Genomic DNA, 22710 nt, shown 5'->3' on the forward strand with positions numbered 1-22710 from the left:
GTCAAATGTGATAGTTAATTTTTATTTATCTCCATCACGTCTCTTGCGCATCCAGGTGCCTTTTCTCTATTTGTAAAGTTAACCGGAGATTGGTATTTCTCTCTTGGAAGAAAAGAAGCATCGTGAATACGATACGCGTGTGTGTATATGTAATTTGTAATAATCGACAATGTACTGACCCCACTCAACTCTAAGCGGAGCCACGGGAATTGAGTGTTAGTAAAAAGTTACATTCTCACGGTACCTTAAAAAAGTAGCGAATCTACGAATCATTAATACATTTAGTGCATCATTCTTGACTTGATTTCATTCTAACAAATGAATCATCTTGTTGTTTGACGTGGTTTCTATTATTATGTTTCTAAGTATAATATATTTCGTATGTTGTTTAATAATTAAAAAATTTTTTTTTGTTGATAATTAATACCAATTAATAGAAGATTATGTGATTGCGTTGATGCTGTTATTATAACTACTAGACAAATACAGAACGACAGAGAGATTATATTATATATGTCAGTACGAAAAATAATATAGCAAATATATCATTGAGATTTATATATAATACGAATATATATATATATAGAGAGAGATAAATAGATATATGTGCATATAAGTATATATATGTATATCTATATATTTTTTACGTTTACCCAAAGAGAGAAGCAGATGATCAGATAAAGTGAGCTTATTAAAGATATAAACAAAGTCTATATTATATATTGTAACGTCATGTTATATCGGGGTTTTCCTCCCCTTTGTTCAACGTAAGGGGTGCTATGTACCACGTGTACGAATACTCGCCAACATTATCTAGTAGAAAAACAGATTTTATAATGAAACTATTGAAACGTTTAATGTCGTGATATGTCTTTGTAGGAAAGTATATATTTTATATCGACCATCTATTTCACGTGTCGCGTGTTTCAAAGGGCCGTTAAAACAGATGAAGGAGGAGAAAAAGAGCACGAGTGCTGCATTAATTACATAAACAGATCATTATAATATGTGGCATGTACTTCGTAAAGTTGTTTGTAACAATTACTCTTCACTGTACGCACATTTGTAGCATCGTCAGCCTAACCACTGAGAAACAAAATTCAATGAACAATGTATTATCATTTTGCTCCTGTAAATCGAATAAATGTTTCACAGCATCGCTTTCTCGATAATTTTCTCAGTTGATATGGGTATGGATTTTAGTATTAGATACTAATAAACTATGAAACAATGCTATACTGTATTTTGTCAATTTTGTATAGTATTTATAGGTATTATTTTACAAGCGTGACCAAAAGTTTGATAATTAACAATTAGAAATTAAATAACATACTAAATTCAACTAAATTATATACTTTGCCATTTTCCTTTTTCGCCTTTCACTCTGCCTTCTTTCAACAATTTATCGAGGTGGCGTTCTACGTTATAAGCTGCCGCTTCCCACAAGATTTGCGAAGTATCCTAAATATACGAAATAAATGTTGTATAAAGCCTGTTGTGCAAATGTATAAATTACATGTTTTGTATTCTGATACATATCATAAATCAAGTAATTATATTACCGTGTACATCTGTTTCACAATATCCATTTCAGACATTGCATTATCTCTTGTATTTTCCTCTAAAATTCCTAAAATATCGGATTCTCTTTTTTCTCTATGTTTAATATAGTAATTAATTGCAGATATTGGATCTTTTATAATTGACCCGTGACCTGGGTAAATTGTTTGTGGTTTCATTGATAAAATCTTTTTTAGAGAAGCTATATATTCATATAAATCCTCAAATATTGCAGTTCTTTCTCCAAGAATACAATCTCCGCTAAATAATATTTGTTCATCTTCTAATAAAAGACAAGCATGATCACTTGAGTGTCCTGGAGTATGTTCAACACAAAGTTTAGCACCCTCAACTTCCATTATCTGTTTATCCTTTAATGCTTGCCATTTAGTTGATATTTCTGCTTTGCTTGTGCCTTTATCCTCTGGAGATCTAGGTAATTTCCAAACTGTGCTAGCTGTTCCATTAGCATTCATTGTCTTTAAAAAATCCTGAACCTGATTAACTCCACCTAAGTGATCGGAGTGCCAATGGGTGACTATCAAATGAACAACTACAGCTCTCTCTTCTTCTAATACTTTTTTTAATAATTTGGTATACTCTTTGGCAGTTTTTCTCCCGCCTGCATCAATTAATATACGCCTATGATAATAGTAAAATTTCTGTCACATGCATCATGCTCAACATTGCAAAATGTATAAAATTAAGAATTCTTACCCAGGTCCTGTACCCACAAGATATGTATTTGTACCTTGCAATGTCATAGGCCCTTCGTTGCATCCTAAAATGCGTATCACCTTTCTAGATAATCTTGATATTAGAGGTAGATTTGTGAGAGGTTTCATTTTTCAAACATCCACTGATAATTCAACATCAATGACACTATATGATACAATGTGACCTTCACAAATGCATGTAACTTAACTGACTAGTGAATATATATCAAACGAACTGCTGTAACATTGCTATTTAACTTTGACTATGAATGAAAGTCCATCTCCTACTCTGTACATATTTCTCTAGCATAGATTGTGACCTTTGCAACGACGACATGTCAGATGAATCATTACAGGCAGTGACTACAGATCCAGGAAGATTGGACATGCCTTTGTGTTCGAGGGATCAAGATTTAGGGGGTCTCAGGCAGAGAGCGCCAACGATGCATCGGGGTCTCTGACACGCCAAGATGATATCAGGTAGGTATACAGAGAGCGCCAGCGATGCATCGGGGTCCCTGACACCCCGGATACCATAATGTCGGTAGGCAGAGAGCGCCAACGATGCATAGGGGTCTCTGACACCCCAAGATGATATCAGGTAGGTATGCAGACAGCGCCAGCGATGCATCGGGGTCCCTGACACCCCGGATGCCATAATGTCGGTGGGCAGAGCGCGCCAGTGATGTATCGGGGTCCCAGACACCCCGGATGCCATGTCAGTATATAGGGATTGTCAACGGTGTTTCGGGGTACCAGACACCCCAGGATCGAATCAGGTCGTACCCATCACTATCCCGAACAAGTGACTTTCATGATTTGTTCGTTTTTCGTTCTTATATTTCGCTAGATCCGGTCAAACCCATCACTATTCCGAACAAGTGAGTTTCACGATTTGTTCGTTTTTCGTTCTTATATTTCGCTAGATCCGGTCAAACCCATCACTATTCCGAACAAGTTAGTTTCACGATTTGTTCGTTTTTCGTTCTTATATTTCGCTAGATCCGGTTAAACCCATCACTATTCCGAACAAGTGAGTTTCACGATTTGTTCGTTTTTCGTTCTTATATTTCGCTAGATTCGGTTAAACCCATCACTATTCCGAACAAGTGAGTTTCACGATTTGTTCGTTTTTCGTTCTTATATTTCGCTAGTTCCTTCGGGGTCCCTGACACCCCGGTAGCGTAACATCGGTGTCACCGGTGTCTTGGGGTCTCAGACACCCCGAATGCCGTAGTGTCGGTAAGCAAAGAGTGTTATTGGTGCTTCGGGGTCCCTGACACCCCAGATGCCATATTGTCGATACGCAAATAGCGTAAGTGGTGCTTCGGGGTTCCTGAGACCCCAAGATGACATGTCGGTATGCAGAGAGAGTCCCTGGTGCTTCGGGGTCCCTGGTACCCCGGATGCTATAATAGTGGTATGCGGAGATATTCACCTGCGGTTCGGGGTCCTTAATAACCCAATATGATATTAGGTCGGTACGCAGAGTTAGTTACGGGTGCTTTGGGGTCCCTGGCGCCCGTATGGTATTATATTGGTATGTGGAGATACTCACCGGCATTTTGGGGTTCCTGATACCCCAGATGATATCATGTCGGTATGTAGAGATAGTCATTGGTGCTTCCGGGTCCCTGGCACCCCTGGATAATATCAGGTCCGTATAAAGAGGGCACAACCAATATAATTTTTTTTCAGAATTTATTTAATTTACTTCATTTATTTTTTTTTGCTTATTAAATAAGCTCATCAAAGAGGGATAACATTTATGATTATATTCCTCTTCAGGGTTTCAATCGAGGACCCCATTTATTTTACTTTTTCTAGTTATTTATAGAATTTTATCCCTCATTATAGGCCAAGGCCATCTCAGTATCCCTTACATCCCTGCATTCCTTCCTTCCCAGCATTCCTGCAACCCTTAAATACCCTTTTTTTTTTTTTTTTTTTTTAACGTGGTGGAAATCTTCAGAAAGACACCTTCAGCCTCCCTGGGGAGGGGCTGGAGGTAGTGTGGGATTTTTACCCACTAAAACCACCACGGTGGCCTGCACTTGGGCGGTAGGGAGGGTCCCATGACCCTCCGCCATGTGCCAAACTCCGCCGACATCGGGGGCCACACCCGATGCCGGTGCTCTTCGGGCCGCGTGCAGTGGAAATCGGGGCCCCAGCCCCGAACCCCTACGGAATTCCATTACATCCCTCGTTCCGTTACATCACTGCATCCCTTACATCCCTGTATTCTTTTCATTCCCACATTCTTTTCATCTCCACATTCCTTTCATCCCTATGTTCTTTTCATCCCTACATTCCTTACATCTCTTCATCCCTTAAATCACTACGTTGTTATCATCCCTACATTCCTTTCATCCCTACATTCTTTTCATCCCAACACTCTTTGCATCCCTACATTCTTTTCATCCCTACATTCATTTCATCCCTATGTTCTTTTTATCCCTACATTCTTTTCATCCCAACACTCTTTGCATCCCTATATTCATTTCATCCCTATGTTCTTTTTATCCCTACATTCCTTACATCTCTTCATCCCTTAAATCACTACGTTGTTATCATCCCTACATTCCTTACATCCCTACATTCTCTTCGTCCCTACATTCCTTTCACCCCTACATTCCTTTCACCCCTACATTCCTTTCATCCCTACATTCTTTTCATCCCTACATTCCTTTCATCCCTACATTCCTTTCATCCATACATTCCTTTCATCCCTACATCCTTTTCATCCCTTCATTCCTTACATCTCTGCATCCCTTATAATAAATATATTATAAAGACTGCTTCGAGTAAAGGCAAGTAAAGGTAAGTTAATTCCTTTTTTCTAGGGGGCGCTATTTTCTCGAGAATTTCGCGAAAATTTCGAAAAAACAGCGCCCCCTAGCGGCAAAAATTCGAACTAAAATCTCGACCCCGAGTCAGCGCCATCTGGTGCTAGAAAAAGGAACTAAAGCTTGCAGAATTTTTGGCCCTCTGGCGGCAAAAATGCGAACTAAAATCTCGACCTCGAATCAGCGCCATCTGGTGTTAGAAAAAGGAACTAAAGCGTGCAGAATTTTTAGCCCTCTGGCGGCAAAAATGCGAACTAAAATCTCGACCTTGAATCAGCGCCACCTGGTGTTAGAAAAAGGAACTAAATCTTGCTCAATTTCTGGCCCTCTGACGGCAAAAATGTGAACTAAAATTTCGATGTCGAATCAGCGCCTTCTGGTGGCGAAAAAATGAACTAAATTTGTATAAAATCGCAGACCTTATAGCCGCAAAAATTTGAAGGAATGTGAGGGATGTAAGGGATGCAAGGGATGCAAGGGATGCAGGGATGTAAGGGATGTTGGGATATAAAGGAGGCAGGAATGTGAGGAATGTAGAGATGTAAAGGATAAAGGCATGTAAGGGATGCAGGGATGTAAGGGATGCAGGGATGTAAGGGATGTTGGGATATAAAGGAGGCAGGAATGTGAGGAATGTAGAGATGTAAGGGATGTAGAAATGTGAGGAATGCAGGGATGTAAGGGAAGCAGAGATGTAAGGGATGCAGAGATGTAAGGGATGAAGAGATGTAAGGAAGTTAGGGATGAAAAGAATGCAAAGATGTAAGGGATGAAGAGATGTAAAGGGCCATGTGTTAATTCTAATTAAGGGGGTAGACATGGTTAATGCAGCGAGGTGACATTACCGGCAAAAATGGGCCTATCTAGGAATAATTTATGAACTTTTATGATTGATTCTGAATCTACATACGTGTAGCGATTTTCTAATATAAGTTTTGTAAGAATCCTGTCACTAATTAATTAATTATGTACCCTTATAGTTCTCCAGTGCGCCGCTATTCATTTATAGTGTCGAATTCCCTCTCCATGTCGCGCGCAAATTCATGAGCTATTGAATACAAAGTAAAATGCAATAAAAGTAAAACACGTTTCTCAATTGATTTTCATTCTTCGTATATTAAATGTGAACAAACATGAACAACATTTACAACGTATTATCGGCCGAATAATAGGATCGATTAAAGATTAAGTACACGACAATTCAACTCGATTTGATTATCATATTGTCATTATTAATGACGGAAGGATCATTAATATTTTCAGGAATTGTTTGTTAAATATGACACGTTTCATTGTTATTATTTGCGATTATATCTCTCCAAAGTTATGTACTTCTCTTTCTGTTACTGCTATCCTTTTGATTGTTCCTCAGCGACGAGCATGATTCACCTATCGCGACAGATCATTTTAATGTGCCCGTGTTATTTCGTTGTCACGTTTATCATTGTTTCCTTACTACGTCGCGATAGGAAAATTGCGTTTCACTTACGAGCTACGACTTTATTGCAATAGAAAGGTCGTAAGCAAAACGATCTTCGATTACGAACATTTGCTCGAACTGTAAGCACATACACGACCGACGTAAAGTGTGTTCATCACAATCGCGAACCTTATCTCAAATAAAATACCCGCGAAAATTACAGTTTAATTACAGTCACTTAATTACATAATTACATAAGTATAATTTACTCGAGCACGTAAAAGTAAGCCGAAAGTAAATGTTCGGGTCCCGTGTTCTCTTCCAGCCAGGAGAATATATTCTCTCGCGAGAAAGGAAAACAAAGTTCTTATAAAAAAGGTCTAAAATAATTCATCCTTTGGTCGCGTTTAGGCCGTTACCTCGCTCGACGAGCATTTATCGAACATCGCGTCCAACACTTGGGTGAACTTCAAGTGCCTCTCCTCGGGTGCCACGGTAGCACCACGGCTTCCCCATAAGAATTTTATGTGAAACTCCGTTCGAAACGCGTCGGATAAGAGTTCGTCGCTTCTGGAACCCTCGAGCACGATCTCCGCGTTTCTACGGAACAATGGTAGGTTCTCGGTCATCTTTCGAGCCGATTCCAAGTGCGACCAAACGATCGACAGACCGCAATCAGGCGCTGAGTTTTCCCATGGGGATAGGATAGCTGCTGCCAAGCCTGATGGGGTTACGGTTCCTGAAACGATCAGTAATTATGATTTTAGAAACGAACAATAAAGGAAACTCATGATACTAGTTATTAATCCTTCAAGATATCTCTGAGTAGCGCACCTAAAATGTCCTCAGGACCGCGTTCTCCCAACAGAGCGACGGGCAGCAGATGTGGCAGTGTAGTATTGGGAGCTTGAGGGTTCGTGCACTCGTTCATCGCCCTAAGGGTGGGTCTCAGCTTCGCCTCGAAACTGAACGCCTCGTCCGTGTGTTTCTGTCTCAACAGATGCCACGTGTTAGCCAGCCTCTGGATCTGCGGCAAACACAGTCCAAGCATCACGCCGCAGAAACCGTACAGATTGCCCAGAGCAGTCTTCGTGTCGATGGCCACCTTGATCCATTTGCTGATCGTGGCAGCCCTCTCGATCGCGGTGGCTCCAGCCAGCACAGTCACCGCCACCAACAGCTTCAAACACTCGGACCTCTCGATCAAGTCTATTCTAGCTTGCCTGCCATGCGGCAAGGTGGCTAGCTCGATGCCACTAAGTCCGTTTCTGTTGCCCGGACCAGGCTGAAGAGCTATCTCGAGGTCAATCTTGGTCAGGTGCGAGGCCAACACCCTGGGCGCCGAATCGTGCAACATTCCGGACACCCCTCTCAAGGCAGTCGGGTCGAGAGGCCTGTGTTCACCAGCTGGTAGCAACAGAGTAGTGAATCCTTCGATGTCCAAGGCTGTACTGATCTCCAAGGACGGCGCGGCTACAACTAGCTGCTCCTCCGCTGATAATTCGTACTCGTTACCATTGTTCCCGTTGGTACCATCGTTGCTGGTGTTGTAGTGGCTCCTGATCACGACCCCCTTGATGGGGACCGAGGAGGATGGATTACTGGTGCCACCAGAGTTGTTAGTCTCGAATTCACTGTCCCCTGACCCGTTTCCACTGTCGCTGCCAGACGCCTGGTAGCCTTGGTGATGATGATGGTGATGATGGTGATGATGATGAGGATGATGTTGATGGTTCAGAGCGTACGGCACCCTTGGTGGCTTTGGTGGAGCCGTTCCAAGGGAGTTCTGATGATTCAGACTCGCTGGCTGGTGCACCGGCTGCTGTTGCTGTTGGAGAGCCGGGTCGGATGTCACCCTGGTGATCTTTTGACGACCTAGTGAGAGGGAACACGAAGGTGGCTGGTTTTGAATCGGCGGAACTCGAGGTAGAGTGCTCGATTGAACCGGTACGTGAGGTACTGTCGTTTGCTGGTTCGACGTTTGTCGAGAATCGTGCTGGTCCGAGGGATGGTGCTGGGCGGACAGAGAGTGGCTACGCTGTTGTTTCCGTGGCAGACGAGGCGGGGAACCGGTCGACAAAGACGACGACGAGGGACTGGAACAGTGTTGGCTGTTGGTCGAGGCTGCGACACAGGTCAAAGGAACGGATCTTGGTTTCGGGGTGATTATTCGAGCCCCGCTCGCCTGGCTTATCGGTCTACCACTGCCCACGTAGAAAGTTATCAGGTCTGCTACCGTGTCGAACGCCTCGTCCTCGAATTGGTATTGGGCTCTTTCGTATACAGTCTCCGGTTGGATGACCACCTGTTAATTAAAAAATGTCAGTTAATTCGTAAAATCACGTCGCGTTATTGCAATGATTCGAGGCTATTCACCCTGTTGATAACGAAATGAAGCGGTTGACCCTTCCATCGAACCGTGAGCACATAGTTTCCGGGTTGCGAGGCACAGTCGCGAACCAAGAAGTCGCCGTCGTTGGGCACTTCCGCTTCAGCGCCCTTTCTGCCACCCCGAAGAGTACTACCGTGGTACCAGGCGTGAGATCTCAGATCTCTAGGATCCAGGAGTCGAAGTTCTCGCTCCAGAAGTTTGCGTGTCGACTCCTCCGGTGGCTCCTGAATTATTGTAATTTTAATCCTAAAGTTTCTATTCGGTCGGTTACAAATGAAATAGCTTTATTTTTTCTAATTCTTTTAATAACCGGTACGTATGACTTTCTTTAATATCAATCTATGAAAAAGGGAGTTAACGATTACTATACATCATTTCTTCTATAAGACGGTCGAGTCAATTAACCAAGAAGTGTCTGGACTCTGCGAGACCGCAAGATTGGCTTAACAAGAACAGCCTTGAGTACTTGATCCATCGAGCGACTTGGCGTGTCACGTGTGAAAGCTGGTTTATCAAGTCGGTAACAGAAACGAATCAATTATCAATTCGCGTTAGGTTTCATTAGAGGCTCTCAAATAAAACGATACATTATACATTTCTGTTTAATCGACCCTATCTAGAGTTATTTATCCACAAAAAGGGATAGTTTTATTCACTCAAATTTTCACTTTTCACTTCTTTAATTCAACCTCGCTAAACGAATGAAAGAAACAAAGTTTGTTCTAATATCGAAACCTTCACTCACCATCGGTAGATTGGAGTAGTCGTTGCTGTCAACCCTTTTCGCGAGGGATTCGCCCAAACAAGAGTCCCGCTCCTCCCTTCTGATCGCCACCTCTTCCTCCTCCGTCTCGTCGCTCTTCGCCTCCGAAAATCTGAGTGAAAAACACACAAGTTTCCACCGTGAATACCTCACATCTTGCCACCCTTATCACCCTTAGCTTCTCTTTCTCAAGTTTCTACCCCCTCCCAAAAAAAAAAGTTGAAATTCGATAAAATCGTGTTAATGGAATCTCTGTCGGACTGTTTAGAGAAAATTGTGAGGACAGATAGGGTTTGGCCACACGGCTCACCGGCCGAGCGCGCGCACCCCACTGAACTATGTGCGTGGAAAGCTACGACGCGAGAACAGGGCCGTATTTTTGGAGGACCTTCGAGGGGCGCACCGCGGGGTATTAATAGATTAGGAAGAAAGGGACGACGACTTCGTCGCGGCTACGTCTAAGGAAAACATTAAGCTTCTTTTATTTCAACGCCACCAGTGTATAATTATCTTAAATTCAAACGACGGCTATTCGAAGTCTATGAAAGAGTTTTAATGATAAACTAATGAAATTTTTCTGGTATTGTTTTAAGTCTTATAAGAGTAAAATTAATGATTTATGAAGGGGCAAGTTTACGTTACTGGAACAGATCCATCGTGTCGAATCGGTTTCCGTTCATCCACGCTTGCGTCTCGTCGGTTCACGACTGCTTTTTCATCATAGACGACGTTCTTTCGAATAATTCTTCCCTTCGGCTTTTCGAGATTCAGAGTTTCGTGGGTTTCATGGGGTCTAGTCGATAACATCGGGGGGGGTTATTGATCTGTTCGGGAAGTGGGGGGGAGGTTACATACGGGGTAGAGGCGCGCCTGCGTTGAACAGGGCGTTCGATAAGCGTCCTGGAACGCATGGAAACGCATCTGTGGCGGTCTTTTTGTTTACATTCGTCGAAGAAAGGGTTATGCATTGTTCGATGCTGATGTAAGAATGCGGGAGGAGGGCGATTACGCTTGGGGTGGTCACGAATGATCGATAATGTTGCATAAAATTGATGGACTGAGTAACGGTAGAAGTATGGATTCAATTTATTTATATTCTTTTACGTTTAATACCCCATATAATGTAAACGAAACTTATTAGCACATTTTATTGTCGAAACCGAACAAGAACGAATGTTATCTTTCCATCTAAAAATCGTTTTCCTTTCTTAAACAAACGGTGACAGAAAAGTTCATAAAAATAATTCAAATATATTACAGGGCAACGCAATATATTAGGCCTTCCTCCATGGTCCGCCATACGGGGGTTTAAGGAACGCGTTATGTTTCTTCCTTTTTTAGAAAGAGGATCGATCATTCTGTAGGGGTTAACAACTGTATATGTTACCCTATGCCTGTTCCTCGAATAAGAAAATAAATTTGGCTATTTGATTACACAGGGTGTGTATACCCTAACACATGGTACCATGGCCCGTTACCCAGTAGTTGCTTCTGAAATTTGTCGAGCAATATCTTCATAGTCTAATATTGATTATTTGATAATGTTCTACGAACTGTTTCACCTGCCGATAAGAATGCGACTTTCCTATTCCAACGCTATTCCTATTCCGCTTGCCAATATGTAAATTCTTCAAAATCATGAAACTCGAAATCATCCCTTCTCTATAATTCATTACTTTCTCGATACTTTTGATGGATCGCGCGTATTTGATACGCTTCTAGAGATAAGGCACGTCGCGAATTTCTGCGAATCGCTACGTCCGCTTGCATTTGAATCGCTCGTTATCTATTTATAAACGTTACCAATGGCTGAAAATCGTTTTCGTCATTCGTACGACGAACCGCGATTTGCGACGATGACTGGTGCAACTCTAAATATAGAAACGGGTTAAAATTTAACAGCGAATGCGGTAGGTAATGGACGTTATGGTTCCAGATCAATGTCCTTGGCTTCCAAGGCCGTTCAAGGATGGATCCCCATTGTCATCGAATTGTTTTCAGGATCACCGGGTTAAATTTCAGGGTACCAAAGAGTCCAAGCCCATTCTTATCTTACCATTCGATAATACCTCGACGAGAAGAAAGATGGAAGACAAGGATGAACAAGATTTTCAAAGGAATTACGAAACAGCTACAAGCTTACAAGGGAACGTTTACAGTTTCCCCCATTGTGCTGTCCTTCCGTTACAGGATTCCCCGGCTAGTTGCCCAAGGGAGAACGTCACTTCGAAGGCAAAGATCGAGGAAAACCGGTTCGAGACCTGCTGGCTCCATTATATGTTTTCGTAACCGGTACTATACCTTGGCATACCCTCCGACAGACTAATTCATAAGTTATAACGTAACAGTCTCGATTTCACTCCCTGGAAAAGTCCTTTCAGGATCTTCTCCGAAGGAGGGACATCTCCCATGTTTCCATTTTATTCGAGGGTCTATCATTTCCAGCCTCCTCGAATAGTTGTACCACTATGTCCTTCTCGAAAGCAATCTTTTTATTCCACTTCCGAAGGATAACTCATTTGAAATATCATAAATTGAAGTTAAACAGTAATTAGTCAGCAAATTGATAAGTTACCTTTGATTCTCCTCGCTCGAATCCTCCGGCGACGGCGGCGTCACGAACAGCGACGGTTCCTTCTGAATAATTACTTCCGGTTGCAGGTGGACCGTGTGTCGCTTATGACAGAGATCCTTACAAGAGGCTGAAGAGGATATACCGTTCTTCTTTCGACGACGACCACTGGCGCCTAGATTCTGCAGGGTGCCCATAGATGGAAACCGGAAGCTCCATGCTATGCCTGTCGAATATCGTTGTAAATAAATTAGTCGCGAACAAAACGATTGAAACGTTCGTTTTTAAAAAATTCTTATCTCCTTCAAGGCTCGTTTCATTCTTTCTAATCGTATCGAAAAGTCAAATCGATCGACTTCTAAACAATCACCAATGAAATTTCCTTCTCTTTCTTTCTGTTATACTCACGCATGCCGGTACTTTTCTGCGCGCGATCTTTGTCGCTCACGATCATCGCAATCCGCACGATGGATCGTGTCGATCGCGTCACCGTTCTTTCGATCAATTATAATTTCGAACCGATGTTTTATTCGCCGCGCGGACAGACCGATCGAAAGGTTGTAAAACGAAGCCAGCCGATACCAGTTATCGCGAACACGAATACCATCGCTCCTCTGTATCGTTCGCTTTTATTTTGCTTAATCTTCCACGCGGTCGATGCAGTTAGCGCATCTTATCTGACACTCGACTGGACGCGCACTCGTTTCGACGAAAACCGCACGCTGACACCTCCGATCGCGTTTCGCTTTTGCTCCACAGATTGTATTCTTCTTCTCGATGAAAGATGTTCTTTATTATTAAGACTGGTTGGATGTTATCATTCTCTTATTACTATCACTTCTGAGAAATCTAAGAAAAACATCTTTCATATTATTCTTCACAATCATTTATAAAACTCTTGATGATTTTTAAAAAACATCATAATTAGTCTTGAAATTAATTAATTTCACAGTATCCACATCAACACTAATGAATCGCATCCTCAGTGTCTCTCAGACGTTATCACTTATTTAATTAAAAAAATCTTCCACTTTGATTTACATGATCGAGAATGGTTCTTCAGTCTCGATAAAAAAAAAAAGAAGGTTACTTAACGTAGCATGATAGGTTGGAATTTGGACTGGATTCACAGCTTCATTCACGCTCGGCGACCACAGGTGTAGCCTTAACAGCCCACGCTCTAAATCAGCTTTCTGTTACCTCAATCTTTAAACAAGCCTTCAATTTAACCAAATCAACGTTCGTTCAACGAGAACTTTCGACACTATTATCATACTGATAAATTTTGCTGATTATCGTAGATAGGCGCGAATTTCGAGCGGATCACGCGCGGATCTTCGGCAGAGTCGATCAGAAACTGAGCTTGCTTTCGCTCCGTTCACACGCGCCGATATAAACCTGTTCCCGATCCTTTCCACTGGCGAACACCGGCTCGTTCCCCACTGAAACTTGACGATTTTTCGCTACAGCCGGCTTTCATCCGCCTCGAACCTGCTGAATTCTATCCGTCGCGGGGATTTTTCACGTTCGCGTCACTTCGTCTGCGTTTTGGAGCGTTCCAGTTCCGCTCTGTTTCCTATTGCCTCGCTATCCGTTTGCTATTTCAGTAACTTTCCTTCGGGAAATCGATAGAATTATTTTTCCATACTCGGAGGAAGGAAACATCCTATATTTTCTTGGAAAACCTTTCTACACTTTCGACCATTGTCTTCTCATGTTTCGAAAATAGCATTTCTCTTTTTCCATGATTTTCAGGGTGGTCGAAAATTTCATTCTACCAGCTGACAAGAATTGAAAGGACACCCTGTTGCGAGGACGGAGGAGGTGCAGAACCCTCGGAAGGAAAGGACAGGCTAGAGACGTGGTTTGGGTCTGCTCGAAAAAGCGAACGTTGGAATGCAGGTGTGTTTTGCGCCGTTCGCTTGCTCGCTCCACGTAATACCTGGCGACACTGATAAGCGCCACGTTTACCGAGATAACTATGCAACGTTTCGTGTGCCACTATCGAGCGAAAGAGCCACGATACACGTCGTTTGTCACCACGAAACGACCGTTCAACGTATTCTTCGGAATACATTCTCTCGCGACATTTTAGTTGATCCCGATTGTTATCAAACACGTTTGTTATCAATATTTAAATGTAAATTGTATCATAAAGAGAATGGAAAAAATAAAACTTAATTTCTTACTGAAATTGCATTTGTTAAAGAGTTATTAAACTAATTGTTTAACCCACACATTGAAAGAACGGAATCACCTGTTGCAGCTTCATAAATTTTTCATTAACGTTGCGAACGGGGCGAGTAGAGAATTTGATACAGTAGGAGGATGCAAATAAGACGTTTCTCATTATGACCCAAATACGTGGAGTATTTTATTCTTGCGAACGCATGGAATTTTAACTAAGTTTCAAAATCTGTCGCGAACGTATTTTGATGAGACAAAAAGAATGTTAATATTTCTAAAGAAGCAAGCTTTTCCTTGTCATCGACAATCGTGAGTACTTGGTATAAAGAAAAAAAGGGAGGATCTTTTATTCACCTGCGTTTCCTCTCTTGCCACGTAATTATATGCACGTTTTCCTCGTGACAGGAATCTCAATTTTACGCGTACACTGTTGTTGACTATGTTACCGAGAATTTCAAGACACAGGTTAACGAAACTTTCGACGAGCCAACGTTTCGAAACACAACATTCCCTTGAAATATAGAAAAAGAAAAAAAAGAGAAATTGTGACACAGATTTTAGAAAAATTCAAATGTAGATATTTTGATCGTATCCGCTCATTTAAATAATTAAGCCTAGAATTGAATGATCGAAAGATAGGATCAATTCAAGAAGAATTTTATTTCATATTTTGAATTTATCTTCTCGGAATCATCGCATTTCCGTTTGCACCGTCAGTGACACGTCACTTTGTAAATAAAAAAGAAAAATGTTTACAGGTGTATCAACCGCGTTACACATCGATAAAACAGTTCTTCGATCGTCCGCCAAATTCTATTTTCGATCAATGAAATGAAAATCATCACTGTGTAACATCTATAGTACTCCAGTAATTTCACTCATGAACGCGTCGAGTGCCCGCAACACGTGTTCCCTGAATCATTGAGTCTCATTACTCACCTTTCACCTTTCATCGAACGTATCATTCGCTCGATCATGCGTTCGCATTCAACACCGCGCACCTCGACCCACACGGAAAAATCATTTTACACTTTCATTCAAATTTTTCGCTCGTCAGATTAGAAAAACAAAAAAAAAAAAGAAAGAAGAGACAAGGATGTGACACTGACTCTGGCTCCTGCGTGATTTCAATTTGCTTGCAGTTTTTCCCATTTTTCCAGCGAACGAGCATGCCAAAGGTTGCTGGGTCACGTCGTACCGATCCCAGGTATAGAACGGACGAGGTTACAGTCACAAATAAGATGCACAATCCACCGTTGTGACCGTAGCATAATGCGATACCGAGCTGACTGGCTTCGAGAGGAGACGAGTGAGTAGACGAAGGGACGAGCGGATGGACGAGCGCAGAGGGAGAGAATGTCGAGAAGAGAGGGAACGACAGTGTGTATGTTGTTTGTACAATGAAGAAGGATAGAGAAATAATGAAAGAGAGAGAGAGAGATAGATTAAAGTTTAATGAGAGAGGATGAGCGGAGTTGGGTTGATTAATGAGACCAAACGAGGGGATCGTATCGGGTAATGGGCGAGTAAGGGGGTGAAAAGAAATAATTTCTTTTCCTTGGAAATTCTAACTAATAATTATAGTCGTTTTGTAAATTGTAACTGTGGAATGAATAATCGAAATTGGACTAATTAAGATTTGTAATTACAAGGGTTAACGATGAAGAAGAACGATGGTATGGAAAATTTGATTAATTGCCATCCGGTAGATAAAACGTTAAATTCATCGAAAAGTGACAGGAAGAATGAAAGTAAAAGCGGAACGCGTCTGGCAAAAAGCGGATCGAAGAACACACGTGTGACATCTGTTTCGCACACATGGGTGAACCCGTATCGTCATCGCGGAGAAGCCGGACTTGTAACTGGCAACAAATTGTTGGTCGTTTATTTATGATGGAGGAAAAAAACCGGAATGCAAGTTAACAGAAAATTACACCAAGGACGTCAACTGATAATCGCGCGTCGAATTAAATGGCGCGAAATTGTGACGACCACCTGTTAGATTCTCGGTTTTCTCGTAGAATCCTTCTTTATGCTTATTTATTCAATTCTAAACCGAGACTGTGTAATAAAAATTAACCCATTTCCTAAAAAAGTAAGAAATATAATTATCCTTCGTAGCTCTATAAAGAACAGTTCCTTCAAATGCCAGAACGTGATACTCTCTTGAAACTGTACGTCGTATAAAATGTTTAACCGCGTTGTTACGCAACGAATCATCTCTTGGCCGAGGTTTTCATCGAGCGGAATCGAATCGTGACGCAAAGAACGCACGGTGAATTATTACTGCAAGCTTACGTCAGATGCAACGGTACAAATTGTTGGAAAGGAGCAAGGTTGCGGCTTTAAATCGTGCGATCATTCAGCGTTCACGTTGCTCGAGCAATCTTATTGCACGTATGTCTTCGTATCGTGAAACGAGAGCCTCAATAATGTTATCTAACAACCATGTCTCTTGTTGCGACACGTTCGATCCAGACACACGAGCCATTTTAAATATTCAAACCTCGCTGATCAATTAATTATTCGATCGTTAATATTTACAAAAATCGATGAATTTTTAATATTCTCGCAACACACTGTTCAGCTATAATCGTTTCTTTTGTTTATGTAAAATTATTTCAAAGGCGCCTGGTTGCAGGCAATCGTTGCAACAAAAAACCGGGTTGCATACTAACAGGAGTAAGGAACGGTAACTACGATCTGATATAAAGAATATCTATTATCTGTACAGAGAAACAGATATACGGTGGTCATTTAGGCCATTTTTCTTTTATTGGTGCGAACTTATCAGAATACATCGAGTTTTACAGTCAACGTTCTCTATGGAACTCGTCGTTCCTTTTGCTTTCTATACAACGTACACATACGCGGAATAAACGACATGCATACACGTGCTGGGTCAGGCTGCAAGATCGCACGTTTCCCAAAGAAAATGAAAGCAAAGTTTTTCATCCCTTTCTCTGTATTGTTTCGATTCCATTTGACGTTCTCAACATCCTGACAGTTAATATAAAAAATCCGAGTAATTATCGGCAAACTGTGTGTGTCGCGTTTAGAAACTGCAGCTTATCACGCTAAATTGTACGGATTCTGTGTTCTACGACAGTATGCATGTTTATGGTCTCGTTGCGAGGAAATTGACGATTTGCAACAACACAACGAAAGACAATGTATATAATCTTCTTTCTAAATTTTCTAATACCACTTTCACAGATTTTCTTATTCACCGTTAAGCTAGAACAACCCCGCTTAAATGTCACCTATTTTTAAATTGAAGAAATAAACCAGTAAATATTGAAAAATAAATGAGTTTTGTTTCGATAAAGTTCAATATATATTTTGATAATTTTAGAATTTCAAACGTAAAGTGTAAGATTATTTCTCTTATTCCTGGTTGTTCTAGGGGGTTAATATTTATGATCTACAGTGATCACGAAGATGTCAAAGTACGGCTGGATTCCTGATTAATTTCATCGTCAGATCGAAGTGACTTTTTCTAACACACTGAAAATTTGCATCAATAATTACATCGTCACGTAATAATATCAATATTTCAATACAATCATTACGATATCATGAGTATTACACGTTATACGTTACACATTACAGAGAATAATAATAATTCTTATAATTTTTATAATTTGCGGGTCCGACGACGACGTTAATGAAAAATCCGCGGCCCCAAAAAAAAATACTATACACGTATCTCGTTTCCTGTCGCGTTTCCTTTTTAGTTTACCTTTGCGCACACACTCCAATTAATCGTAAAATGAAATGATTATACCGGCGGTGAAAAATCGTGTAATCAGCGCGATCAGTTGTCGAATATAAAAGAATAAAGTAGCTGTATTTCAGCGAACGAATGTTTCTCCTCGTATTTCGAACAACCTATCGCGCGAGTAGAAGAGAGGATTGCGCAGGGTTCTTTATAAAAGAAGACGGTTTCCCGTCGATAGAAAAAACTGATTTGGCAATGCAAATAACTTCGTGGATTCTTCTATTCGTATCCGTCACGTGTGCCTCTCGTGTTCTTAGCACGAGGTACAAAAGAACCTTGAGTATCTTCGGGAACAAGTAATGTATCTCGAAGAGACAAAGTATATATGTAGGCAGGTACTGTATTATGTTTCAAATTGAATCGATCGACACACGATCTTCGATCGTGGATCATCCGATCGCGTTTCTTCTCGAGAGTATCGGCTACTTCCTTTGCGACCAGCGGAAATTACAGAATCGTCAAAGAACGAAGCGGTATTCGCCGCGATTCCGAAGGCCTAAAACCGTGTTTTCATCGGGGTGAAGCTTTGTCAAAATTTGTCAAAATTTCTCCAATTCGAACGATAAATCAGATTTATATCAGATGAAATATCGATTTCAAAGAACACAAAGATTGTTCGAATAAAAATGTACTTCGCTATGAACTGTTAATTAACGAAAGTGTACATACATTGAAGAATATTCATTATGAAATGACCCTTTTGGGTTCCCTTTTATAAGTTTTCATGGTTGTCTTGCGCGAAAATAGTTGCAAGCAAGCGTTATCGCTCGACACTCGATTCTCTAATACTTTCATGTGTTTCGAGTCTCGATTTCCTTCGAAATCGATGGAGTTTACGATTGTTAAATTACACATATATATCTAAGGTGCCTCTGTCGCACGGTATTTCATTTCTCTTGTTCGAGAAACGAGAATGAAACTGAATGTTTTCCAAAATTCATTGGATGCATAAAATGATAAAATAGGCCAGCTCGTCGTTGTCGAGGGATACAAAGTACAGATATCTTTGTAAATAAACGCGTGAAAGTTTCACAAAAATTGACAAAGTAATTATCGATCTCATTTCTCGAGCAAGAGATCTTTCAAAAATGTTCTAACGGAGAAAAAGAAATGTAGTTACTCGCCTTTCCAGACTCGATTAATTGTGTACACACTGAATTACAACGTGGCTAATATTAACGTTAACTCGTAGTTTTTCATTATTCCCCCAGACAAATGATCGAGAGAAACCTACGCAAGGTGAGAATTTCCAAAATAGACGGAATATTTCCCTTCGAACGAGGGAAGAGATATGAAAGATTCAAGAGCTCTCTGTTTCAAGTGAATTCCAAGTGTAAATTGGTCCAGCTAATTCAGTTGATTAACTTAACGGAATTTAAAATCGATCTGGGGAGATCAAATACACTGTACTTGCACGTTTCGTCTATGATACGAAGACGGCAGAGCCCAATAACGATGACGTTTCAACGTTTATCCTACAAATTGGTCGAGCGTTCGCCAATAAAATCCTCTACCATCGAATGAAAATTGACAATTTCATGCCTCTGTTTTTCTTTTTTTTCTCAAAAAAGACAAAAAGTAACATCATTACGAATTTATGTTTGAAACCTTTTTAAAACTTCCATCGAACCTTAAAACTCTATCCTCAATATCAACTTCGTCTTCCAAAAATACAAACTACCACTCATTTTGTTTTCCTCGAATATCTTCTTAAATATACACACGAATATCAGACAGTACACTTACGATAGAAGAAGATAATTCTTCAAATAAAAATTCCAATGAATTATTTCTATAGCTTTCAGCGATCATTTACGAGTTTCAAATGTTTCAGAATATTCCAGCTGGCCATTCGTTTCATCGCAAAGCCTCGAAAAGGAGCACAATATGTTTCTGTCGACCAGTGCTTTTGTGCGCAATCAATTGAACCTCTTTGCGAAAATGTACGCAAAGACCGTCTCGATGCCTGTCACCCTGTTCCGGTGCTTTAGAGGAGGACGCAACCGGAACCTTGCATCACCTCCGAGATGAACATCGGTGTACCAGCACCCAGTCCACCGTCAGTCTTCTGGTGTTCGTTTTTGTCGTATTCGCAGTCGAAATAGCGGCTCTGGAAAATCCCGACGTTAATAAACAAATCCATAGTCCAACGAGACATTTCACATTTCCATCTGATGTCTCGGTAAACTGATCAATAGCCAGGGATCATTAAATTTCTACCGGATACACGGTTCGTTAAATATCGGAATTACTTTCGGAAAACAAAAACAAGAAAAATTGAAAGGGGTGAAATATCAAGGAAACACTGCTAGGTCTGACCTAAATTCAAGGAACGTAAACCCGTTGGATAACGAAATATGAAACTCGAGCTTCTTCTTTCTCTGCAAGGACAACCTACCTGACAATCCAAGCATCTACAATGGTCGCTCATCTTGCAAGTGATGCCCCACTGTTTCGCCACCGCCCTGTACAACTCTTTGCTCGACTTGTGAAGGATCTTGGGCGCTTTTGTTCTATTATCTTCGCCAGACGCGTCGTTTCCGTGGCTCTTTCCACCCTCGTACTTCTGCGCCTCGGCTGCGTGCTCCAGTCGTGTCTGAAGTAGCAAGAAAATCTAGCCAATATTTTTCCACCCCTTCTACAATTTTCCATCATTCTACCAATTTTCGCGCAGCAATGACTTTATAATTTTATCCTTTAAACGACCTACATTTTACAATTCTTTTCAAAGTGTACACTAAAAATTGACGAAGCAGCAGTTAAGCATGGAAGGAGAATCAGAAAGTGGTTCTTTATTCCCGTCAACCTAGATTTGTTCACCTGTTCGATAACGTGCTCGTAGGAGGGGGGAGGAGAGCTCGGTATGGCTGGATCATTCTTCACCATCAGGCTGTTCGAATCAAACATCGACGACTTTAAATTCGATTCAGTTTCATCGGTCAATCGTAGTCGATTCATCGGTAGATGGACCTTTTGTCCCTTCGCCTTATCTTCGCTCGTCACACGATCATTTCTCTCATCTTCGTTCTCGCTGTCGCTCTCTTTCTCCGTTTCCTTCTCGCAACCCTTCTCCTTTTCTGTCTCGTTCTCTTTCTCTTTGTCTCGCTCTTTCTCCTCGTTGCTGCGAGATTTGGACATTTTTGTGAATGGAAACTTGAACGGCGCCAGTTTGAATACTTTTTTTTGTTTCTGCTTGTTTATCTGTTGCGAACAGATAAAAATAACGAAGATGAAATATTTTGGCAATATTCGACATATCGTACCTACAATTTGTGATTTTAACATTGTATCGTAATTCTCAGAGCTCGAGTGCACCCTGAATCGCTAATAAATACCACGAATCCCTATTTGCTGTTTTAAAAGGAGTATTATTTTACTCGAATGTTAAACAACTTTTTTCAATATCATTAATGAAAGGTATTAAAATCGTTTCCAATGGAAATATTCTTGGAATCCTAACAAAACATTTTTTACTCTTCAATTATTACTGTTTCAAGAACTGAGGGTGATGTTTCATTTGAATATGAAACAATATGAAAAATTTTGCTAAGGGAATTAAGCATTCATTTAGGAATCCTCACTGTCTACCCTTGAATCATTATTAAATACTAAATTCTTTATTATTTTAACGCTCTGTTACTTATAAATAACTTTTTGTTAAATAAATAATATTTCGAACTTTTTATTACTAAAAAAAAAAAAGAATGTATCTGAAAACTGTAAAAAACGTTCGCACAAATTCCACTCAGTCTGTCGTCGCATTTATCTCATCCCCCTGCACACAAACATGCGACAACTACACGAATCTTCAAGTGCGCATAATTCCTCGTTCTCGCTACGGATTCACCGGGTTGAGTATCCGGAACGGTAGAAAAAAAAATGGGGGGGGAAACAACAACGAATGTTAAAACCAGGAAAAACAAACACGACGAGTGGGGGAGGAGGTTACGAGGCGCGGAAGGGTTGCGTCTCCGTGCAAGTGCACCAGCTGCATCTGTCGTTGACCCAGTGGCCGAGTTTGCCCGTTTGTCGGTCGGTCTAGAGCAGTTGCGGCTGACTTTAAAGCCGTCGACTCCTCCGGAGATTTCAGCTACGCCCGCAGCAACTGCCACCCATGATCCCGTATCCTTCGAACCACGCGATTCCCATCAACTTAACGCGCCAGCCATTTTTCTCGAGCAACAAATTTTCGCCAATGAAAGAGAAAACAAGAAATTCATTTGAAGATCAAGAAAGTTCGATATGATGAATCTAATATAGGAAAGACTGTAGGTGCAATTTTTCAAATTTCTTAGAAAAAAATAGCTGACAGTGGAGCAATTTCTCCGTGAAAAATACTGGTCGTTCGCGATGCATATTTTTCAGAGCATGTTCGACGAAATGAAAATTCCTTCGGTCTACCTGGTCGGGATGAAGACCGAAGGAAAATTTAAAGCGAGACCAGATGGTAACTTTAATTTCGAGAATTCTTCC

At 41.0% G+C, this 22710-nt stretch overlaps 2 protein-coding genes across 7 annotated transcripts in view; both read right to left on the reverse strand.

Moving 5' to 3' along the window:
* Positions 1-1274: 1274 nt before the first annotated feature.
* On the reverse strand, positions 1275-2658 carry LOC117602187 (endoribonuclease LACTB2). Its single transcript, XM_034319867.2, has 3 exons — positions 2278-2658; positions 1563-2202; positions 1275-1461 (listed from the first exon to the last, which is right to left on the reverse strand). The coding sequence occupies exons 1-3, from the start codon at positions 2403-2405 to the stop codon at positions 1348-1350; spliced, it is 882 nt and encodes a 293-aa protein (XP_034175758.1). The 5' UTR covers positions 2406-2658; the 3' UTR covers positions 1275-1347.
* Positions 2659-6214: 3556 nt separating this feature from the next.
* The window catches only part of LOC117602503 (breast cancer anti-estrogen resistance protein 3 homolog), a 103837-nt gene continuing 87341 nt past the window's right edge, over positions 6215-22710 (reverse strand). For 3 of the 6 annotated variants that reach the window (XM_034320626.2, XM_034320630.2, XM_034320627.2), the window contains 5 exons: positions 12273-12495; positions 9680-9809; positions 8919-9158; positions 7377-8847; positions 6216-7281 (listed from right to left, as the gene is read on the reverse strand). In XM_034320626.2, coding sequence (XP_034176517.2) covers positions 6950-7281; positions 7377-8847; positions 8919-9158; positions 9680-9809; positions 12273-12495 — 2396 coding nt within the window. In that variant the 3' untranslated portion in view covers positions 6216-6949. Of the gene's footprint in view, positions 7282-7376; positions 8848-8918; positions 9159-9679; positions 9810-12272; positions 12496-12677; positions 15383-15565; positions 16498-22710 lie in introns of those variants that run through there. The other 3 variants (XM_034320629.2, XM_034320628.2, XM_034320625.2) reach the window with 3 other exon arrangements.

Source organism: Osmia lignaria, chromosome 13, assembly GCF_051020975.1.
Source record: "Osmia lignaria lignaria isolate PbOS001 chromosome 13, iyOsmLign1, whole genome shotgun sequence".
Classification (NCBI taxonomy): domain Eukaryota; kingdom Metazoa; phylum Arthropoda; class Insecta; order Hymenoptera; family Megachilidae; genus Osmia; species Osmia lignaria.